The sequence below is a fragment of the Letharia columbiana genome (assembly GCF_014066305.1).
Source record: "Letharia columbiana isolate WasteWater2 chromosome Unknown Sc0000024_s1, whole genome shotgun sequence".
NCBI classification, from domain to species: domain Eukaryota; kingdom Fungi; phylum Ascomycota; class Lecanoromycetes; order Lecanorales; family Parmeliaceae; genus Letharia; species Letharia columbiana.
In genome coordinates this window covers 1-14,021 of record NW_023501066.1, presented here as the reverse complement: position 1 = coordinate 14,021, position 14,021 = coordinate 1, and the positions used below count along the sequence as shown (strand labels likewise).

General features: G+C 49.5%; 6 protein-coding genes across 6 annotated transcripts; 2 read left to right on the top strand and 4 right to left on the bottom strand.

Annotated features, from left to right (window-relative positions):
- Positions 1 to 362: 362 nt before the first annotated feature.
- On the top strand, positions 363 to 1,449 carry HO173_007503 (uncharacterized protein; the record flags this gene model as incomplete). The annotated part of the gene is made up of 3 exons (XM_037309406.1): positions 363 to 452; positions 507 to 1,207; positions 1,263 to 1,449. The coding sequence occupies 3 exons, from the start codon at positions 363 to 365 to the stop codon at positions 1,447 to 1,449; spliced, it is 978 nt and encodes a 325-aa protein (XP_037163709.1).
- Positions 1,450 to 1,726: 277 nt separating this feature from the next.
- HO173_007502 (uncharacterized protein) lies at positions 1,727 to 2,269 on the bottom strand (the record flags this gene model as incomplete). The annotated part of the gene is made up of 2 exons (XM_037309405.1): positions 1,727 to 2,059; positions 2,114 to 2,269. The coding sequence occupies 2 exons, from the start codon at positions 2,267 to 2,269 to the stop codon at positions 1,727 to 1,729; spliced, it is 489 nt and encodes a 162-aa protein (XP_037163708.1).
- A 779-nt stretch (positions 2,270 to 3,048) lies between these two features.
- On the bottom strand, positions 3,049 to 4,329 carry HO173_007501 (uncharacterized protein; the record flags this gene model as incomplete). The annotated part of the gene is made up of 1 exon (XM_037309404.1): positions 3,049 to 4,329. The coding sequence occupies one exon, from the start codon at positions 4,327 to 4,329 to the stop codon at positions 3,049 to 3,051; it is 1,281 nt and encodes a 426-aa protein (XP_037163707.1).
- A 543-nt stretch (positions 4,330 to 4,872) lies between these two features.
- Positions 4,873 to 7,651, top strand: HO173_007500 (uncharacterized protein; the record flags this gene model as incomplete). The annotated part of the gene is made up of 4 exons (XM_037309403.1): positions 4,873 to 4,968; positions 5,026 to 5,462; positions 5,518 to 6,952; positions 7,004 to 7,651. The coding sequence occupies 4 exons, from the start codon at positions 4,873 to 4,875 to the stop codon at positions 7,649 to 7,651; spliced, it is 2,616 nt and encodes an 871-aa protein (XP_037163706.1).
- Positions 7,652 to 7,833: 182 nt separating this feature from the next.
- On the bottom strand, positions 7,834 to 8,457 carry HO173_007499 (uncharacterized protein; the record flags this gene model as incomplete). Its single annotated transcript, XM_037309402.1, has 1 exon — positions 7,834 to 8,457. One exon carries the CDS (start codon positions 8,455 to 8,457, stop codon positions 7,834 to 7,836), a length of 624 nt encoding a protein of 207 aa, XP_037163705.1.
- A 1,014-nt stretch (positions 8,458 to 9,471) lies between these two features.
- On the bottom strand, positions 9,472 to 10,590 carry HO173_007498 (uncharacterized protein; the record flags this gene model as incomplete). The annotated part of the gene is made up of 4 exons (XM_037309401.1): positions 9,472 to 9,535; positions 9,591 to 9,838; positions 9,953 to 10,212; positions 10,287 to 10,590. 4 exons carry the CDS (start codon positions 10,588 to 10,590, stop codon positions 9,472 to 9,474), a joined length of 876 nt encoding a protein of 291 aa, XP_037163704.1.
- Between the last annotated feature and the right edge of the window lie 3,431 nt (positions 10,591 to 14,021).

The window sequence follows — 14,021 nt, the reverse complement described above, 5'->3', positions numbered from 1 at the left end:
CAGCTGGGCCAGGGAGAAATAGTGAAAGGATATGGTGAACCTTCTGTAGAGCTTGATTGGGGATTGACATCTTGTACGACCAATACCGGCCGAATCAGGACAAAGTAGACTCGAAATGGCCGGAGACCTTGGGAACTGCTTGTTTTTTGGAGGAAATCTCAATTGGCGTCTCGCTGACCGAGAATCTGAGTTGCACATATGTTTGGTTAGAGGATCAGCGCAAGCGCCGGGTATACCCCTTAGCGTACCATTCGGCATCTACCTCAAGTAATAAGTACCGTAATATTTTGGAATCGTGGTCATTTGTCAACATCTAAGATCTACCTTACGTTGCTGTGGCATCAGCAGCTAAGACCTTCAAGATGTCTTCCTGGCTCCCTTCCATCGCATATGGTAACCCAGCTGGTGGCTATTGGGACCCAGTCACCTCCACCATCAATTGGTGCGAAGAAGTCTGCAAACTCCACCAAAATGATTCCAATTGGCCCCACTGACAGCTCCACAAGGACTACTACGCGACCCCATATGCCGCCGAGATAGTTAATACCCTCACGAACCTCCTCTTCGTCTTTTTTGCCTATCGGGGTATTCAATCCTGCCGCAACCATGGCCATGACACCATCTTTCTTGTCAGCTTCATTGGCTATCTACTCGTCGGGACCGGCAGCTTCCTCTTTCACGCAACGCTCAAATATCCCATGCAGCTCGTCGACGAGCTCTCTATGATATACACCACCTGCCTCATGTGTTACGCGACCTTCTCATACTCGCGCTCCCGCCTCTTCTCGCTCTGCTTGGCGCTCTTCCTACTCTCGCTCGCCATCTTCATCACGCTCTATTACCACTACCTTCAAGATCCCGCCTTCCACCAGAATGCCTACGCAATACTCACCGCTGTCGTCCTTACGCGCAGCATGTATGTAATGGAATTGAACTTGCGGCCGAGGTTGAAGCAGAGTGAGAGCGAGTACAAGTTGTTGCACAAAAGGAGTATGACAGCCGATGAAAAGCTAGTCAGTCAAGGGGAGGACAGGAGGGATAGAAAGATCCTGGGCACGATGTGGCTCATGATTGGTTTTGGTCTTACGACATTCCTTGGGGGTTTCTTCATCTGGAGTTTGGATAATGTGTATTGCTCGAAGCTGCGGGTGTGGCGAAGGCACATTGGGCTGCCGTGGGGGGTCCTTTTGGAGGGTCATGGGTGGTGGTACGTATCAGCACTGATTTGCTGAATAGAGCAGTTTGCTAACGCATGATTGTAGGCATCTTATGACCGGCACCGGCGCCTACTTCTACATCACTTGGGGTATCTGGCTGAGGCATTGCTTGAACGGACGGCAGGATGAGTACGACTTGTCGTGGCCGAGGTTTTGGTCTCTGCCAGAAGTTGTTCAGACGAAGAGCGCGAATGGTAGCGCTCGACATGATCTTTCCAAGAAAAAAACTTGACGAAATTTGGATTATAGCAGATAGACATAGACCATCGTAATCCCAAGCGGTTGTTTCCATAAGTATCCAGAAATGTGTGGAACCAGGTGAGTGTGTAAACCCAAGACTGGCCTGTAATCTACATAAAAACTTCTACCGCAGGGTTCCAGTTATCGGGAGAAGATTAGAAGGTCTCTTATCGTCTTAGATGACAGATATCACAACGACGACGTTGAAGACCCCGTCAATTAGTGATGGATTCCACGGATAGGTGCTATTGCGTCTGTTTATTGGGCTTCTACGTTGCTGAACGATCAACATCGGATTTTGATCTCACATCTTCAAATTCCACGAGATGCCTTAAGACTTCTCTGCTTTTGGTCATAGGCAGATCATGTCCTGCGCCGCAAATCAAGAAATTCACTTGGGCAGGTCCCAAGATGCTTTTGACATCATCAGTGAACTCGTCGGAGATGATGACAGGGTCACTGTCGCCTAAGATGACACATCGTAGCATACTAGACCATTGGCTAATACGCCGCCAAGTCTCACATTGCTCACTGAAAGGGCCATAGCGCATAGTCGAAATGTAAGACTTGACAAAGCCATCGTGGTTCTGAACTTGCCATCCCTGTCACAGATTTAGAGCCTCAGCCTTCCGTATAGCTTTTATGACATTGCTTACCACAGCATTCGCGATAGTCACCCCAGGCCGTCTCTTCGACATGATAGTTTGATCACAATCGACCTGTGAGTCAGGTTGTCCTTCCGATGCAGCCATGTCAAAGTCAGCTGGCCTTGCATTCGGAACCTCCGTTGGCTGTGCTGTCAACGTTCTCATGACAGACCACTCCACAACGCTTTCCGGAAAGAGACCTATTGAGTAAAGCAGTCGGCTGGACGTGCTGAAATGATGTCTCCGGACAAAACCCGAGACGTCTGTTCGCTGCTCTTGGAGCGGGGAGCGTCAGTTGATGCAGTCGATCACCAATATTTCCAGTAAGAAGAATCGCATTCCTTATGGGATTCATCATGTGTTACAAAGATACTTGTCCCAAGTACACATTTCCACAAATTGATGTGGTATTCTCAAACCCACGAGCATTCCAAAGTCGAAGTCGGTCGTCCCCTTTCACAGTATGTCGCAGATCTGTCCATAGAAGACCATCAAGGGTGGACAGCATACACAATCGGCACAGCAGATGTGCCTCAAACGACAGGCCACGAGTATCTCTTACGCCAAGGTTGCGGTACGGATTTCGATCCTACTCGCTGATTGGAGCATTTGTATGGAATAGAGATCTTAAGGGCAGCGAGTCATCGGTCTTGAAGAATGCTGGATATTTGTTGTCTGCGTTGAAGGAGTTTGTAGCTCGGGCAATGGGCAATAGCAGCATTGCACATCTGTTAGATTGCAGCCATGATTCAGAGTTCGAAAACAGGGTATCTTTACAACCAATAGAAGTGAATATAGACTAAACGGTAACTCACCAGTGTGCGAGTTTGAAAAGACGAGAGCTCTGAAGACTGCCGCTTCTTCTGACAACCTGCCTCTTGGGAGATAGAATGCTTGAAATTCTCTCTCTGCATGACTCTTTTCATATTCTCGTACAAGGCTCTTCACAGCTTTTCCGACTTTCTCCTCGGATCACCGCCAATATTCTTCTTCCACTCTTCACTGATTGTGCATTTCGCCTTTCTCTCCTTTGCCTCCCATTCCCGCTTGAAATCTGCTTCCTCGCTCCTCCAACGCTTCAAATCGCTCGCCAGCCATTCTCCGGCGGCAGTAGCACATCTTGCGACGGCTTCCATGGGAACAAGATGCCCCACGTCTTCGAGCACCACTTCTTTGACTCTGTCTGCTTCAGCACCGCCGCTACCTCCTACGCCGGTACCCGTACGCTCCACCTTCTGCTTCCGCAAGTCAGGTGTGGATAAATCAGACTGCCCACCAAAGATGTACAGAGCGCTAGGCCTTAGGCGCGGGAGGTCGTTGAAAACTGCAGGTGGCTCAGGCCGGTAGAATGGGTACGTGTCTCCGGCTCTCAGATCCAGATCTGGATGCGTGCGGCGATTGACAATCAGCTTGCCATTTGCGTCCAAGCCGTCAAAATTCGGACGCAAGAAGGTAAAGACCTCCTGATGCTTGGTAGTAGTCAAGGTCACAGGGTCATCATCGTTTTCTGAGCGGTCGGGGTAAATAGCTGTTGGCAGGCTTCGCAAGCCATATTTGATCCATAGGTCTAGAACCCGAGGGTCCCACGACTGATAAAACTTGCTTTTCTTGACCGATGATGCGGCTTCCACACGAGAAGGCCAGTCATCGCGGCGGAATGTTGATGCTTGGGTATGCGACAAACGTGATTTGTCCGGAGCTGCAGCAGAAGCGTTCTGGATAACGGGATCAATGAGAACAAGAGATGTCAGGAGCCGTGGGTGTAGATAGGCCAGATTGACCAATTGATTCCCGCCCATGCTGTGGCCTACGCCTACCAAAGGACGTGACATTTCCTTGCGGAAGTGGTTGATCATGTGCAGCAGGTCGCGAGAATGATCATTCCAAGAAGGATCGTTGCCAAGCTTGTCTTCATTTAAGACCCCACTCATCCCTTGCTGAGCAACATCTGCAATCCATATGCCTCTGATGGTCTGACGTTGCTTCCTCAAAGCCTGAGCTAAGTCGTCCCACAGAGGCTCGTACAACTCCTTCGGAAAGCCATTGGCATGAGTACCAATGATGGTGATAGCACCAGCTTGGGTGTAAGACTGGTCCAAGGGAGTATATTGCTTGACGTGAAGGACGAGATCATCTTCTTGATTTTCCAATGTTGCTCCAGGGTATTCTCGAACATATTGGCAAGGAATAGTATGCTCTTGCACTCTGAACATTGAAGGAGACATGGTGGGAGCTGCGAGTTATGTACACCTGTGTAAGGGCAGTTTCCCTGTAGAAAGAGCGAACAAATTTTTTGTTCGAACAGGGAAAGTCTCGAAGATATATACAGCAATCAATCATTAATGGCCCCTTGCAATGCCTAGCTGCTTGGCCATCAAGCAAGCAGCACAGACAATTCGATACTCATATCAAGTCAAGCCATGATTAGAAAGCATTGAGGACTCCTCTCCGCATGAACTCGGTGTTCCCATATGTACAATATCAGATGAGAAGGCGGTGACGATGTGTGGACCAATATGCGCCGTCAGCAGCCCCAATTCCAAATGCTCGTCAGTCATCACGATCTGCCGAAACAAACCCGGCTAAAGGTGGTCACGTGTGTCAAAAGCTTGGCGCGTCAATCGATAACGGTTTTGCCGACGCGACTTCAGTCAACATTTGCGCAAAGCCCCCATCTCAGAGGCGTCCGCCACATTTTTTCATATTGTTCATAAAGAAGAGCTTGTTGCCCTTAGAGACCATCTTCAGATCTGTCGAAAGTAGCCGCTATGGATCTGGACGGTGCAGAAAGCAAATCTTTATTCGCACAAGTCCAATTCTGCATCGTGCAAACCGGGGATCTTCGAGGAGACAGCGCACGCGAGGTGCGTGTTACAACACACAGATGAGAGTGAAGAAATGATGCTGACACAAGCCTTCAGCTTGCCAAGTTACTGGAAGACAATGGGGCCGAAGAGATAACCAGGACAGCAATCGCGGACCCGATTCCTTTGCAAGACATCACACACATCATCTCAACCACAACGGATTTCCCTGAGTACGGAGCAGCCAACGATGCGCTGAAGTCTGTGGTCAAGCCAGATTGGGTGAAAGCCTCGATTGCTAAAGGCAGACTTGCAAATCCTCGACAATACAGCCCAGATCCTAGGCTATTCTTCTCCGGTCTGGTCGTTTGTTGCGTCGATCTACCAAGTGGAGATTCAGATGCTATCATTGGAGGCGTTCTCGCCATGGGTGGACTGTACTCTAGTTCAGTATCGAAGATGGTCACCCACATTGTAGCCCTGACTATGGACTCGGACAAGTGCAAAACGGCCATCAGCAGGAACGTCAAGTGTAAATTTGTTTTGCCACACTGGTAACAAGCCTTTCGTCGAGAATCTGCGACGATTACAAGCTCTGACTCTTGCTAGGTTCGACGACTGCCTCAAACTAGGCAAACGAATTGATGAAGCGCCCTATTGCCTGCCGGATCCCGAGATCCTACGGAAACGCCCTGAAGATCGTATACCCGAGGCCGGACGGCAAGACATGCTAGGTGCATCATCTCCTAAACCTGATCGGCTGCCCACGCCTTCCAGCTCGCCCAGCGCGAATCGTCGCCAACTCACGGTCTTCAAGGGTAAGAAGGTCATGCTCTCTCGGGATCTCGAATTGGGGAGTCATCTTTTGGGCACTATTGAAGATCTGATCTTAAACGGTGGAGGGATGGTGACTGGCAGCGTATACAAAGCCGACATCTTCATCTGTCATTACCGAGAGTCGCTTGACTACCGGATAGCCTCCAGGGCCGGGAAGGACGTCGGAAACTTGGCTTGGCTCTATTACCTTATCACTCACAACGCATGGACTTCCCCTTTGCGACGGCTGTTACACTATCCGGTTGCTCACCAGGGTCTTCCTGGCTTCAGTATATTTCGTATCAGTCTCTCGAATTACAATGGTGAGGCTCGTGTGTACTTGGAAAATCTTGCCAAAGCGGCAGGAGGAGAATTTACCAAGACTATGAAGGAGGACAACACCCATCTAATTACTGCTCATATGGTTAGTGAAAAATGCGACGCGGCAAAGGAGTGGAACATTCACATGGTCAATCACCTTTGGCTTGAAGAGAGCTACGCCAAATGGCAGATACAGACCGTCTCTGATCCGCGCTACAACCATTTTCCGACCCGTACCAACTTAGGCGAAGTTGTTGGGCAGACGCCAATTGACAAACAGGCAGTTGAAAAAATGTTCTTCCCTCTTGGGTCCGACGTTGATCCCTCTGCTGAGAGTGACGATGTGCCGAGGCCAATGTCTGTGAAACCTCCTAACGCTACATCTTCAAGGAGTACGAATGCCATGAAACCCCAACCATCGCGTTCTGCGGGGAGTCAAGAAGTACCTTTCCGTGCTCTTCAATCTGATGGCCATACCCCCAAGGCTTCGAAAGAGAATAGGAGACATACAGAGGGCAACGCAGTTCGAACACCAGCCTCTTCACGATTCATCGGCCAGGGTAAAGAGAACGAGACACCTTCTACCACAGGCAGTCGCAGTGCAAAGGACAAGGCAGTCGCAAAGTTGCACGATCTCGCTCCTGATATCGCACTTTTCCAAAAAGAGAGAAAGAGAGTTGGTGGGGTTACCCATGGAGGTCGCAAGTCAAGCGAAGATTTGGTACCCGAAGTCAACAGGAAGCGATCGGTATCGAAAGACGAAGATACCGATACAGGAGCAGATGAAGAGACCAGGGCGACGAAGAGGGCTAAGAAGTCAAAGGGGCTTGCTCCTCCATCGATGCGTTTGGCGCTCTCTGGATACAAGGGGTGGGTAAGTGCTGCCAAAAAGGAAGGCGAAGAGCGCGTAAGTACAATGGTCAGCTCACCAGCTATGAGCATTACTGACATGACATAGGCACGACTTCGAGCGATGGGAATACTGATCGTCCCTGATGTCGCCAGTTGCACTCATCTTGCTTCTCCTCATATCCTCCGCACACAAAAGTTCATCTGCGCGCTGGCACACGCTCCCATTATCCTATCTACCGACTTTGTAAACGATTGCCTCTCACAAAACAAGCGCCTTGAGCCAGAGAATTATCTGCTGCAAGACACCGAGAGCGAAAAGCGAATGGGCTACAAGCTCAGCGATTCCCTCGTTCGAGCAAAGAGCAACAAAGGTCAGCTCCTTCGAGGGTACTCGATTTATTGTACCGAGCTCATTCACGGCGGCTTTGAGACATACAAGTCCATCGCGGAGGTGAATGGTGGCAAGTGCCTCATGTATCGTGCTCGCGCTGGATTCACGGCAACGCTGCGAGCAGGTCTGGACGAAGAGGGTGACGACTTCGAGGCTAGTTCGCCCGGATACGTGTACCTTATCAGTGGTACTACTCCAGAAGAGGCGAAATTGTGGCCGAAATTCCGGCAAATGATCGACGGAATGGGCAAGAACCCTCTCGTTGTCCGCCACGACTGGATAGTGGACCTTGCGCTGTCGCAAAAGCACCAATGGCGTGACTCTTATAATTTGACTGAAAAGGATATCACACTTACGGCTTGAGCGTATGGGGGGCATTTGGACGACTGAGCGGAGCGTTTGTGACAGCACAAGTCCTTTTTTATTCGCATGTCGAGAGAGATGGGTGGCGATTGAACGTCTGTATATCAGACCCGGCTTCGTGGGAAAATGTTCGGTGATGGTAACGTTCAGGCTGCAAGAGCAGCACTCAATGCAGGCATCCTTCAGAAAAATTTGACTCCCTGTTGATCTTCACTTCCAAATACCTGCGCTTTGCCCCGTTTGACCAACACGGCCAGCGATCTGTGGAACAGTTCGGCGTCCATGCCGTGAAAATCTAGCATTCCGTGAGCATTCGACTTCGACCTTTTCTCGCGAGGTACTATACCCTGTCCCACAGTCATCTCCCCGTTCATCAACTCATAAAGCGTGAGCACGGTATTCTTCTGCCCAGTGTCCTCCACCCACCCAACAATCACCTCCGCCCACTCCTCAGGCCTCTTCCAATACACCCACGTCGTTCCCCCCTTCGCCTCTACCCCTCCATCGATCCACTCCGCCCTCCTACCACCCTCATCCCTCGTCATCCAATCCACCACTTGCAACGCATCGTTCACGCTCAACCTCTTCCTCAGTTCTGCGTTCTTGAACAAGGGTGTGTCGAGGGCAGCGACCAGAGAAAGCTTGAAGACGTGGTGATGCCGGCAGTACCGCTGGATTAGGCGGGACCATTTGCGGAGTTGGGAGAGGCGGGTTTGGAGGTTGGGTTGGAGGGTGAAGAATGGTGGGAAGGAGTAGGACTGGGGGTAGGTGAATGATTCGGCGGTACGAGGTTGGACAGGAGCCATCCGGATGGCTATGTATCGCACTCCAAAAAAGTTTCTCCCATTCCAAGGCGGTGGATGGTGATGTCTTGGCATCGGCCCTATGCTTATCGATAACGGGTGCCAAGAATACAGAAATCTGCCCCCGCTAGGGTTAGCGCCGGCTTTGTTCTCGCGCGACGCGGGTGACCGTCACGCGAGTCTGAATGACTGCGCCTTCTTGAAGGTGAGGAAATTGCTGTCTGGTTGGCATTCTTATCAGAAATTGTTACGTATCTCTTTCACCGTCTGGGGTGGGCGGTTCGTTACGATACTACATAAGTTGATGGTCTGGTTAAAGTTCATACGCAGAGCCTTCATGGAGAAGCGGCGACAATAGGAAAGACACTCAATTACCAAGGTCGCTCTCTCAAATTTATTCCTCTTATCTTTCTTACGACTCTCAAACTCTTCTTCCATTCTTTCTCTTCTTGTGTACTTTTGCCCTCGAATTTATCATTTTTTAAATCGCCCTCCCCTAGTCCTGGTCGACCTTGCTCGCTCCCCTAGCTGTCTATTTCCTCTTCTGCCGTCCTTGTGAATAACGCAGAACGTCCCTTGAACGCCGTTAAGTCCGACCCTGAGTCGGACTCCTCGATTCCCTATCTCTCTCCTGTAAGATATAAACCCGACGATTGCCTTTACTGCCTCGATCATACCAACCTACATTTGAAATATTCGTTGCAGCGGCACTTCGACCGTCGTCGCCCTTTTCGGCCCCGCGAACCCTGCCCTTTCCCCCTTCCCGAATGTGCGACAGTCACGCTCAACCGTGTGATGCGTTTTAAGAATCATGCGGCGACCGTTCACGGAGTCTACATGTCTGACAAGATTTAGTATATCTCGTGGAATTTCGGGCTGATTGTGTATACTAGAGCAATTGTTCTACGATTCAATCTATCTCGATATATTGACTAAGGAGGACATCAATCAGGTCGCTGGCTTTTCCTGAATCTTCCGCACATTTCTCCTATGTCCTGAGAGTCCCTTTCCATCTTTTCAATGATTGTTTCCACCTGCACTCCCATTCGTTCCCACAAAAACCACCTGAACAGCAGTGAAGCTTCCCACTCCATCAGCCTTCATATTCTTCACCCTTTGGACAGATGTGTACTTACGCGGCAGTAGCAGTGAACACGTCAACTAGTCTCGCATTCGTCACCAATTTCAGACTAGTTGAGAAGCCAGCCGTGAAAAGTCCAATCACGATCAAGCGTACTAGATCAGAGCTGATTGTGTACAGGACAACGATGGAGGCGATCGGGAGTAGAGAAGCTAGAACTACACCGACGAGGGACGGGAGGCGGGAGAGCCCAGTTTGTGAGTAGGAGACTGTATTGGCGGACCAATTCGTGGCTTCTGGTTGCTGTAAAGGCGTAGTAAGTAAAGATAGTAGCCAAGCTTTTTCCAATGTAGAGTAGCATCAAAAAGCTCGGATCATTAATGACGTTTTATTTCAGCGTGGGAGGGAAACCAGTACCCTCAGATATTTCCCAACAACCTGATGCCACCAGTGCACCCCTGTATTAGTTACCCAGGCCGTAAGAGGATCGTCGGCGTGCCGAGCTTGTAGAGCGATGAGGTCTGATTTATCCGGCTTTGACCAGACATCACTGTCTTGGCCCACCAGACGCACATTGCCCATTGAGACAGATTCCATCCATTGCTGGAGAAAGGAGAGATCTCTGGGGTTGGGCTTCTGAAGACCTGCGAGCGCCGTCTGGTGCAGAAGCGCTTCGTCTGTAATGTTTCAGTACTGCTTCCAAAAATCGAGATTGAGAAACAATAGATTCGTTGGATCGGCTTTGACGAACTATACTCTTTCAGTTTTTCACGTATCCTGAGCATTGTCCGCCATTGTTGTCCGGCTCTTTCGTCACTACCACTACTCTTATCGTCCGATTTGCTGAGATAGTCCCAGCACTCTGAATAAAGTTTTCGATCGAGGTCATCCGATGCAGAGTCTTGGTCAGCATAATATCGAAGGTCATCTTCCAACGCTACTAGTTCCGCTTGAAAATATAGTAGATTTTGAGCGTTCATCGCTCCAAACCGACGAAGAATAGCCACTTCAGGATTGGCTCCCATCAAGGAAGCCAATTTTGCATAACCTTCCATCGTAAGACAACGGTATTGATTCGATGCAAGAAAAAGGTCTTGACAGCTGGTTTATGTTGTAGCAGCAGCGTGGGCTGTATCCTGATTGGTAGCCCCATGGCAATGTAATTGTCTCACCTGCATTAGAACGTATCTGGCGACATACGTGGTTGTCAATTGACAACAGTATTGAGACGTCGCCCTGCTCTTTCACACGAGGTGAGGCAATCTTGTAACGATATTGTCTATTATAGTATTCTCGAGGATTGTTACGACCGAAGGAACCAGGAATAGTCCCATCGGACGATCGAGCAACGCAAACGCAAACCCATATTCATAAGGCGGTCGTAGCATAATACTTTCCACGCGTACTAAGGAACTTGTTCCGAAGTACATGTTCTCTATTCGGCTACGATTAGATCATGCCGCTAATATTACGAGTGTGCCAAGTGACCGGCCCCCCCCACCCCGACAAACCAGCAGCCCTGCGTCTAAATCTTGTTGTACCATATTGAGTGTAGGGCGGAGGGTTTCCGCGGTCAGGTTGGGAAGCGTCTGAGCTTAAAACCCTATTCCTTAATCACATACGAAGTATTTAAGATATAACGCCTGCAGTAGTCAAGGGGTCGACTATACTCTTCAATAGCCAATGCTTATGGACCAGCCTCGCTATAGGAACGAGGTATAAAAGACGACGTGGTGAGATGAATCTGTGTTCGATCGTTTTGCGGACAGCGTAGAGGGGTAAGATGGCTCAGGGCTCCTCCAAACGGTGTTAGTCTCAATGTTCGAACCAGGGCTTTCACGTTCCAAGAGCGCTCTCGAGAGACCCAAGTTCTTCTCTAATAATAGAGTGTACAGGTCAACTGGCTACGAGTGATTCTTGATCGAAGCTTACAAATTCGATCGCATCCTCGACCACGGAATTGTTCAGACTACCAAAGCCCTAACAAAAGATGCGGAGCGATGGGAAGCAAATGCTTGGGGTCGGGTTATAAGGACTCTCGCGGTGAATTTCTCCCTAGGCCTTCCTACAAAGACCGGCAGAACTTTGACTGTATCATACATCGAGTGCTATATCACAAGAATACCCATACCCTCTACGCTTCATCCAACACTTGCGATTGCTTGCCATGTCTATTGAATAGCGACCAGCTTCGTATATACTAGCCTTACTACTAGCCCCGCGACTAACTTGACTGGCCGCTTTACTACTGTTCCTTGTTTCGAGATGCTTTTATTCGAGCTTCAACCTCAGCCTTCTTCTTCTCTTGCTGCTGCTTTGCCTTGGCTTTCTCGGCCTCCTGAGCTAGAATCAGACCGTCAGAAAATGTTGGTTCTTTAGGAAGCGAGCTGAGGGTGAAGTTACCGTCGGTATCCTTTCTATGTTGCGTCAGGGGTGAGAAAGAGCACACAGGGACGGTGACAAGGTCCTCAGCTGCAATATACTCGGCCCCAAAGATAATATCAAGATGGTCTGACTCAGGAAAGACGTAGAAATCGCATCGATGCACTCTATTTCCTGTTTCATTCCACCTCCAGTCAAGGGATAGTATGCCATAGGGTGTTATGCTGTGACCGCTGACGGCCTTTAGGCTTGGATTATTATTGACGCCCAAAATTTCGCTGGTTTTGCCTAAGCGTTCGACAAGTCGCCGAGAGATCCAGTTCCCGCTTTGACATTGAGTATCTAGCAGTGCTCGCGCATGGGCATACGGTCCACCTGCGATCGCTATTCGAATATCTTTGCTGAAAGCCTATGCCAAAAGCTATTAGTCACATCACACATTCGGTGGATTGAATCACCTCGACTTTTCCGCCAACCTGGTTTATTACCTCCTCGTATGGTTGGCGCTGCCGATTATCTCCTGGAAGTTCTGGAAGATCTTCGCACTGTCCTCTATAAGTCACGTTAGCACTGTGCCTGAATTTTAGGGGCACATATTGCTTACTTGATCAAGAGGTCCGCATCGTCGGTCGGTAGTAGATGCTTCTCATCAATGACTGGTGAGTCTCTGTTGGAAGCCACACATTGCCTGAAGGCGTTCGTAACATTTGAATGTGAATCTTCGTCGTGACTGCCCTACACTCTTATTAGTGCAAGTCCTCGAACAATTAAAAGCTACCAACATACTGCGTTTTGCCAATGTCGTAAAGGATTTTGGAGCCGGCCGGACAACCTTCTCCACGGTCTGCGGTCTGCCACCTTAAATTTCCCTTTGAATTCGCTATTGCTGCAGGTCCAGAATGCAAAGCGCGGAAGAAGGCTTTTGGACTTGCTCATACTGCGTCTGTTGTAGTATTTCCAACCGAGGAGAACGGCCGCTAGAAGCATCATGACTCCGATGCTGACGCCCACAGCAATCCTGTCTCTTGTTGTGAACTCGCGGCCACTAGAAGAAATTTGGTAGACACCGATATACCAAACGCCTCCGCACAATACCGAAGCATCACCGCAACAGGGACTGTTACAATACGCTTGGTCCGACAACGAGGTATTCGCCATCGGGTGAAGAGTGGTGTCGCAATAACATTCCAGGTTGTCCTCAACGCCGAAAACCGTGTGCCCTTGAGTAGAGCATAACTTGGCACAACCTACAATTGTGTTGTTCGACAATTTTACACTTGAGGCCTTGAGCAATCGATCATTCCAGGTATCGTGATAACAGCCTAGGTAATTCCATCCACTGAGCTGCTGTACAGCGGCCGTCGCGTTTGTGTGGCATTGGGGATTGCGTGCGCTGACAAGGCTTGTGAAACAAAGCAAGACTAGAAGCGTATACTGCTCCATGAGCGTACACCACCAGCCTGGTGTCATGAGGTCGTCACCGCGAGGAAAGAAAGGCGGGTCTCGGCTGGGTTTGGCTTCTTTATTTGGGAGTTCTGTTGATATAGATCATGTAGTACAAGGGTCTTTGTTGACAGCTCCAGCGTTAGGGGGAGCGACAGTAGTAATATCCTGGAGCATTTGTTCCAGGGTCTCAGCTTGAAAGCCCCATGAACCACCTCCTGAGAGGAATGCCCCACTAGGAGCATCTCAATCATGGGGAGAATACCAATCACCAAGTCCGGACCTTTGAAAGCTCTTACATTTGCTTATCAATTCTGCATGTTTGTTTCAGGATGTAGCCAATGATTTCTAGAATGTGAGCAGGTTGAAACACATATGCAGGCAGGCAAATGCCAAGGCTTCCGTAGAATCTGTCGTTTTGATACGCTGTCTGTGTATCGTGCATGTGCCCTTTAATGTCATCAACATGCCCAAGTAACACTGCGCAAAGGGGCGGGAAAGCCTTGCCGCACAGTCAACAGCGGTTGCTCGAGGTTCTAATATTACCGTATGCACTTCGGACATTCAAGGCTCAGGGCCCGAAACAAGCCGGAAAGTGCCTATTCCATTGAAGTCCCTACTCCCTCAAAGAGCGTATGTACCTACTCCCTAAAGTGCCTAC